The 8442-nt window shown below is 41.9% G+C and overlaps 1 protein-coding gene across 1 annotated transcript; it reads left to right on the plus strand.

The window, feature by feature from the left end:
* The first annotated feature begins 4382 nt into the window (after positions 1-4382).
* LOC117784156 (protein gooseberry) lies at positions 4383-7344 on the plus strand. The gene is made up of 2 exons (XM_034621814.1): positions 4383-4697; positions 5860-7344. Exons 1-2 carry the CDS (start codon positions 4643-4645, stop codon positions 7119-7121), a joined length of 1317 nt encoding a protein of 438 aa, XP_034477705.1. The 5' UTR covers positions 4383-4642; the 3' UTR covers positions 7122-7344.
* The last annotated feature ends 1098 nt before the right edge of the window (positions 7345-8442 follow it).

Here is an 8442-nt window from a genome sequence, read left to right on the forward strand (position 1 = left end):
TGTTAATCAAGGATCTGCGATGTCTATCAAGGGCAGAATTAGCAGGAAAGCGTTAAACGAAGGCGCTACGTTCAATGCCGATGGCAATTAGGAATGTTCCTCATCCTCATCCTCATCATTATCATCATTATCCTCTTTTTTTCACATTTGGTTTTGTTTCAAAGAATCCGCCACATTTCAGCGAGGATCCATGGATCTGCTCTGCAGCTCAAATGTTTTTATTTACGATGATCTTTCCAACGCCGACGCGGGCTGTTAGAATTCACACTTCAACGGCGACGCCGCCGGCGGTGGCAGCGGCGTGTGTGTCCTACTGGCCACGGACTTTGTCGACTTGCCGACAAAGCGCCGCAGCGAGCACAAAACGAAGCAGAACAAGAACAAGAACAAGAAGACGTATCAGAAGGGGAGATGGAGAAGAGAAAACCACAGATCATGCACATAATGGCATCCTTTGTTTCGGTCTGCCATCGAAGTCAAACTGCTCTGGAGTTATCCTTTTTCCCGGGATCCTTTCTGCCTCATCATGCGGGTTGGCTGCGCGTGCCCGCCCGCAACACTAAACAACACTACACAACACAACACAACTAAACCACACATTTGATTGGCCATCTCAGAAATACACTTATCTCTGACCTTCCTTTACTCTCTCTGCCCTCTCTGCAATTAGTTAATTTCTCCCGACTGTTTCTCTGGCCGCATTCTTTATAGGCGTTATCGGATCACACGTTATTAATTCATTTTTAACCGCTCCGAAGGAGTGATATATTTGTACATATTACTCTTCTCACCTTGGCCAGGCCATTCGACCAGGCAGCTGACCAACAGTCTGGATATGGATCCTCTTCTCTGGCAAGTAGCCGATCCAATTAATCATCTTTCACTCTGGGATTTCATCTCTTGAGACGCGGCTTTAACTTGCCGCCCTTTTGTGGTAACATTTGCTGTGTAAACAGTTGCGGTTGAGTTTTAATTTAGTTTTCTTGTTTTTCATTTGCCCCAACAGCTGTTGCTGGTCTTTGGATTCGGGTTCCGGCCAAAAGGGGCTTTCGTTTAAGCTGACATATGGGCGTTAGTGGTAATTTTTCAGCGAAGTTTATTGGGAACATTTTAAGTACCATTAGTCTGGCATTTTCGGGAAATACTCTTTAATGGTGCATTTTATATATTAAGCGTTTTAACTAACATATGACTGAACTGGAGATCAACATTTTTGAATAATTTATACTGCATTCAAAATGTCTTTATAACCAACCCATCTGCAAGCGATTATCATTCTTGTGGTTTGAGAAGCGATTAATATGTAGCACAAAATTTCATAATTATTTTCCAAGTAGATCTTTAAATATTTCATAATTTTAGAGTATATTGAATATTTTTATTTTAATTTCACAATGCAATTTTCCATGTTTCAAAGTGTGAAATCAGTAATTCGTAATGCCCTTTAATATATTTCATAAATTTTATGGAACTGTTCCTAATATCTCCCAAGATATTTAATTTCCTTAAAGTCAGCCTCATAAATTCCAATTTAAGCTCTCTTGCTGAAAGCCAAGCATTTGAAGTTAATCTCAATATGTTTGTCGTGTAACTGTTGCACTTTAAAGATACGAGAGGCAAAAGAAGAAAACCAATAAAAAAAAATTAAATTCCAGAGCCATCAGTCAAGTCAATTTCTTTCTAGCCGCATGCTTCGCTTGCAAATGAATTTTCAACTTGAACTAGATACTCGCTCTGCTCGGTCTGACAGCTAGGCAAATATTTCTTGTCCCCTTCCACTTTATGGGGCAGAAGCAGCAGCAAAAATGTTGCCACAGAAAAAAACACGAATGGTAGAAAGAAGGAAGAAAAAGTAGATCGTTGGCAAAATATGTAACAAGTTAGAGCCAGGCCTATATATATTTATTTATTTCTATCGACAAATAATGTGAATTGAAAAGCGCGCACATGAGACACCAGCTCATTGAAAGGGGACGGGGAACTGTATAGGACAGAGAGAGGGGACAATGAAAGTGTAAATATTAAAAAGCGTCCACCGACAAAGGCCACAGTCTTGAAGCCCCAGACAAAAGAGCGAACGTACACTTGCCATTCGAAAGTTCAATAGCTATAGTAGATACAGCTACAGCTAGAGCTACATCAATGCCGCAGATACATTTACAGATACAGATACAGATATGAACAGTAGCAGTTTAGGTTGTCATAAGTTTTGAGCGATTGCCCCGCAGCGAAGCCACACACACAGCGTGGCGGCTGGCCAAACAATAGCAGCACAATTATTGCCAAATGGCACATACTCACACGCACACACGCACACACACACGCACACCCACGCAAGTGTATCTCACGGATACATGCGACTGACGAACACGTACGCAAAAGAAATACGAGCAACTTGACAATTGCCTCACTGGCAACAGAGGCAATAACAACTTGGCTCTTGTTGTTCAAGTTGTGGCTGACTTTGTTGTTGTTGTTGTTGTTGTTGCTGTAATTGGTGTTGTTGTCACGTTACCCTTGGTGACTGCGCTTTTGGCCAGCAACAACACAGCAACAGCAGTCGCCGCATAATTTCCATGCGCGCACACGCGGCGTATGCGCAACATGGACAAAGTTCTTTGATTTCGACCGCCCTGACAACAAGAGGCCAAGCCTTAAATTAACCAAGAGTCATGCACTAGGAAATTACGTTTTACTTTTTTTTTCTGCTCGTGCGAAAATCTTTAGCCAGCTTCCCAACTTCCAAACAAATACATTTCGTCTCATTTGAAGCCATCTTTTTCTCATGAATATTAATTTGGTCTTGCTGTTGTTATTTTCAGGTTTGTACTTAATTAACTGGCCAACAACTATAGCAATTGTTGTGTGTTGTTACTGTGGTTTCAGTAATTAAATGGTATTAATGAATGAGAGCGAATGAGAGAGATAATATGTATATAAGTGAGAGAAACAACTCACAAGCTATTACAAGAAAAACTATCAGAATTTCTCAATCGCAGAAACAGGATACACACAGCTTAAGAATACTTTCCATTACCAACCATTTGTTCTTATATTCCTTATGTCCTTATCAACTAGTTCTGTTTTTGCACTACAGCACTTTGCAGCCCTGGCATTTCCATGTCCATCAGACAGCTATTAAAAGCGTCAGCCAGAGTGCAGGTCCTGATGCTAACAAATCCTTGCACCATTTCAGCTAAAGGCATCTGCAGAGGCGTTTGGAGTTAACGTTCTAAGAATGCAAAAAATGGAATTTAACCCACGCACCAATCTGGCCAAAGCTGAAACAAAAATATTTCTCAAAGCTGAATGTTGACATTGACATTGACATTGACGTCGTTGTTTTTGCTCAGAAGAATGCTGGCTGACATCGTGCAACGTGTGCGAGTATTCCTGGATATCTTGGTAACCTTCACTGTCGCCTGCCACTGCATAATATTTTTGCATTCCGTTTAGAGCATAATCAGAAAAATATTTGTTGATGGGGGTAACATAATTGTTGGCATCCTAACATTACACTCTGCTGCGCATTTTGTTATGCAAATATTTTCAATTTGAGCTGATAAACTATGAAAATGGAATAATGTTGGCGTTGATACTTTTAGTTTTATTATAAGCAATTTACAAATGTTGTTATTTAACCCCGTTGAAATATGTTATGGAAGAGATTATAATGCTTTAATTTACAACCCTCATAATATTTAATCAGTTTAATCAAGTTAAAGATTTCGCTTACTATAATACGAGTACAAAGCTATTCGTATTGCAAGCCGGAAATATAAAGCTTAAGTATTTTCAAGCAACAAGAACAGTTAACTGCCTGGGAAAGACATCAAAAGGCTAGTAGAGCAGTTGGTTTCGCATAACTTCAAATCAAGTACTCGTATAAATACGAGTGAATATAAATAATATTAATGGAGTCAAATATGAGCGGTACAAGATCCAGATAGATTCACTTAGAAGCCAACACTCTACTCCAAACCTGGGATCAAATGGGGCGGCGCTACGTCAAATTGCAGCCATGCTATGAGTACTCATTGGTTCTCTTTAACACACGCACACACACACACACACACAGTCACAGCGCTGAGAGTAGAGCGCAAGCAAGCAAGCACGAGTGCTGTACTGCTCTCGCAGTCGACGTAACAGTGATCGGCTAAATGCGCTCTCGCTGTGCATGCATGCTGCCATCTCGCTCGCACTTGCCACCCTCGTTGCGTGGGTTAGGCTGTTTGTTGTTTTTGTTCTTTGAACGAAAACAAAAAAAACTTGTTTCTGTTTGTTGGTGTTCTGCATGCAGCGCTGCCGTCGACGTCGTCGTCGTCGTCGTCGTCGTCTGAGAATCTCACAAATTCGTTTTAGTCTCGGCTGCTGACCGTTTCAAAATCAGTTTCGAGCTGTCAAGCAAACGAGCAGCATCAACCAGCAGCAGCAGTGTTACGCATGCGCATTAGACAAATATCAACAAAAGAAAAAAGAACTTGACCAAAATACTTTGATAAATACAAAAAAATAAAAGTACTAGAAATAGAAACTTGTACAGTTTAACAGTGCGTGTTGTGTGTGTTATACTTACTCTGACCAACGGATTATATTAAAAACAAATACCACAAAAAAGTAATAATAATAATAATAACAAATCATGGCTGTATCAGCACTCAATATGACACCCTATTTCGCTGGATATCCCTTTCAAGGTAAGCATACGACAACAGTGCATTGATCATCATCGCTCTATTACCAATTACCACAATTACGAGTACAAAACGACTAGACGAGAAGACCTAGAGTAGAAAATATGCTTGATCATCATGATGATGAGGGGCAGCGCTTTCGCCGGTTTCGGTTCGAAAACGAGAGATCATTACCCGTATATGCTAGGCAGAGGCATTTTAGACTTTCTGGCCAGCTTGTCCAGCAATCATGATCAGCTTTTTGACTTATTGATTGTGATCACAACTTGCAGCACAGCCACAACATTCCAGACTTTGCAGACTTTTTGGCGCGCTTGTTGTGTCTTGGGGTCCCTTTCAGTCTACACTCTACAGTCTACAGTCTACGGACTACAGACTCTACAGACTTGTCGGTGCGGCTCCGCTGCTTTGATCTTGGCTCAGCGTCTGCTGTTCGGGGTCTTGTGTATCACGTAGCAGCAACGTCAGCGCCCCAAAACAGCAACATCAACAGCAACAGCAACAATAACTGAGTTACAGTCTTTGGGGTTTTTGGGGCCGGCCTTTTATGCTCACTACGTACTGATATTAGGTGGCACAGCTGGATGTCCGTCTGTCTGTCCGTCTGTCTGTCTGTCTGTCTCTCTGCCTGTTTCTCTTTCGGTCTGTCCGTCTGTCCGTCTGGCTTATGGATTATTAGTTTGATTTGATTGCATGGGCCACATGGGCACACAGCTGCACAGTGATCGGCATTTTCCAAGCCATCTTAGTTACTTAGTATTATGTTTTCTTTATCAGAGCAAAATTTGACCCACGCAAATTGGCAATTTGCGCATTGTTATGTTTGCCCAGACAAATGGCCAACGTATAGTTTTCATGCCAAAACAATAGATCGTGCGAAGTGATCCTCGCACTGATCCTCAACATAGTACACTGCTGTGCACTCTGCATAATTGGATTACTTACTGCCGCTCAATCGAGCAGAGAAGAAAAGTTAATTGAGGATCACTTGAAGATCGCATGAAGATCACCAAAAAAACAAGTTCGCTGCCCACACACACAGATAGATCTATAGTACAATTGTAGAAGGGAATCCTATAGCTTATGTAGATCAGTTGCACTAGGAATTTCTATTGAAGATCACACATCACTAATCACTTATTTTCTCTTTATTGTTATTTTGTAGGACAAGGACGCGTCAATCAACTTGGCGGCGTCTTCATTAATGGTCGCCCTCTGCCCAATCACATTCGCCGCCAGATCGTGGAAATGGCCGCAGCTGGAGTGCGTCCTTGCGTCATCTCTAGGCAATTGCGAGTCTCGCATGGCTGTGTCTCCAAGATTCTTAATCGCTTCCAGGAAACGGGTTCCATCCGCCCAGGCGTGATCGGTGGCAGCAAGCCACGTGTTGCCACACCCGATATTGAGGCCAGAATCGAGGAGCTCAAACAGTCGCAGCCGGGCATCTTCAGTTGGGAAATCCGCGCCAAGCTCATTGAGGCGGGCGTCTGCGACAAGCAGAATGCCCCATCAGTCAGCTCCATTTCCCGTCTGCTACGTGCCACCTCCGGCTCCGGTTCGGGCCATGGCACTGGCTCCCACAGCATCGATGGCATCTTGGGCGGCGGCGCTGTCTCTGCCGGCAGCGAGGATGAGAGCGAGGATGACACTGAGCCCAGTGTGCAGTTGAAGCGCAAGCAGCGTCGCTCCCGCACCACCTTCTCCAATGACCAGATTGATGCTCTGGAGCGTATCTTTGCACGCACTCAGTACCCTGATGTCTACACCAGGGAGGAGTTGGCCCAGAGCACTGGCCTGACCGAGGCACGTGTCCAGGTCTGGTTCTCCAATCGTCGTGCCCGTCTACGCAAGCAGCTCAACACCCAGCAAGTGCCCAGCTTTGGAAACAGCTCCGCGGCCACAACATACGGATCAGGTGGCGCCGCTGCACCCAACATGGGCATGGGACTCTACAGCACGCAGTCGTGGCCAGCTGCCAGTGGTGCTGCCTATGAAACACATGCCGGATACGGTGGCTCTGTGGCCTCCATGTCGCCAGCCAGCAGCAGCGGCAGCAGCTCCGCAGCCCACAGTCCCGTGCAGTCACAGTCCCAGACTCAGGCCATCTCTGGGGGCAACTTCATGAACTCCGCCTATGGCATGGGCACCACTACTGCCAGTTATCCCACCTCTGCTGGCGCCTCTGCCGCCGCCTACTCCATGCCCACAACCGCCGCCAGCTCTGCCGAGCAACTCCGTTCGCAGTTCGCCTCCGCAGCTGCATCAGGATCACATCATCCTTCGTCCTGGGACAGCTACAACTTTGCCGGCTCCTTCTTCCCCAGCGCCAGTGGCAACCACATGGGTGGCTACCATCAATCCGTTGCAGCCGAACAGAAGAGCTCCATGGCGCCAGCTGCTCCCGCTTATCCATACTTTGGATTCTAGGCTAATGTCAACATTGCACCACCTCCCAGTTTTAAGTTAATTTCAATGCCTGTTTCTCTAGTAGCTGGTTCTATTTCATACTAGAATTTGTAAGATCTGTGCCTGCTTTTTGTTTTTGTTTCATTTACTGATCGCAAAGTATTAAGTTAAGACCCTAAGACTGTTTAATGTAAGTTTAAATATTAATGAAAGATTTTGTAATTACAATAAATAAGAAATGACTTGAATCAAAATAAATACAAAACATATAAAAATATTAATTAAAATGGCTTTATAATTTATAGTTTCAGAGGGTCATCTTAAAAGAAAGATCCTCTTGTAAGAATTATTTGGAATAAAATCCGATGTTAACCAAGGCTACAACCCAGCAAAATTTTGCAAATGGTTCGGTTTTGTGATTCAAACCTAACACCGGGAATTAAGTTCTGGCTGTGAACCGGTTTATAGGCCCGAGGTTTCGGTTCGAACCATGGCTCAAATTAATACAACAAAATAGTTTTAATGCTTTTATTTGTATTTTATTTCTTTAAATCAACTTTATTTTTTATGCCAAAAATTCATATTTGGAAAATAATTAAACGATATAATGACTTATTATTATTAGAAAAGTATAAATTTTATTTTTTTTCGAATGGAAACTATTATTTTAAAAAGTGATTCGGTTCGGGGAGTAAATAATTTCAAAGGCCCTATTAGGTTTTTAGGCTACCCGAACCGAACCGAACCGGTTCTGCGAGGTTGGGATGTCAGAATCGAATCAGTGTTAAGCTTCCATGAAAAAATTATATGTTGGTTACGTTAAATGACGAAACTATAATACAATTGAATTTGATATATAATTCTTAGTTTTTAATATGCTTGGAAATGTTCTTCAAAAAAATTTTTTTTAGTCCCTTAAACTCATTAAGTAGATTATAGCTCAGGTTAAATAATCATTAAGATATTATTTATATATTCGTATTTCTCAATATACAACATAATTTTTTTAAAATCAAATATGATTTATTTGAATCCCCCTACTTCCATTCTATATGTTAGATTTCGTATATAAAAAACAAATTCTCTGTCAATATTTTAACTTTGTTTGCAAATGCAAGAAATATTGGATAAGTTAACAGATTGGCTTTTGTAAAATATCTTTATATACTGTAGAAAATATTTGTAAATTTGCGTCTTAAAAGTGCATAAAAAGATTTGTTAATTAATTTTAAAAATGAATGCATAGTCCTTATACAGCGTATAAGCTAATTGTCTCAAAATACGTTTAAAAGGTTATTAGCCCACTCATCCTATTAGAAGTTACAAAAATATCAAGTCCCTA

Source organism: Drosophila innubila (assembly GCF_004354385.1).
Source record: "Drosophila innubila isolate TH190305 chromosome 2R unlocalized genomic scaffold, UK_Dinn_1.0 1_C_2R, whole genome shotgun sequence".
NCBI lineage: Eukaryota > Metazoa > Arthropoda > Insecta > Diptera > Drosophilidae > Drosophila > Drosophila innubila.

Excerpts from the sequence above, each read along its gene's own strand:
- LOC117784156 (XM_034621814.1), top strand. The coding sequence starts at position 4,643 with ATGGCTGTATCAGCACTCAATATGACACCCTATTTCGCTGGATATCCC. Across the intron at positions 4,698-5,859 it reads CGCTGGATATCCCTTTCAAG|GACAAGGACGCGTCAATCAA; the intron begins GTAAGCATACGA and ends GTTATTTTGTAG.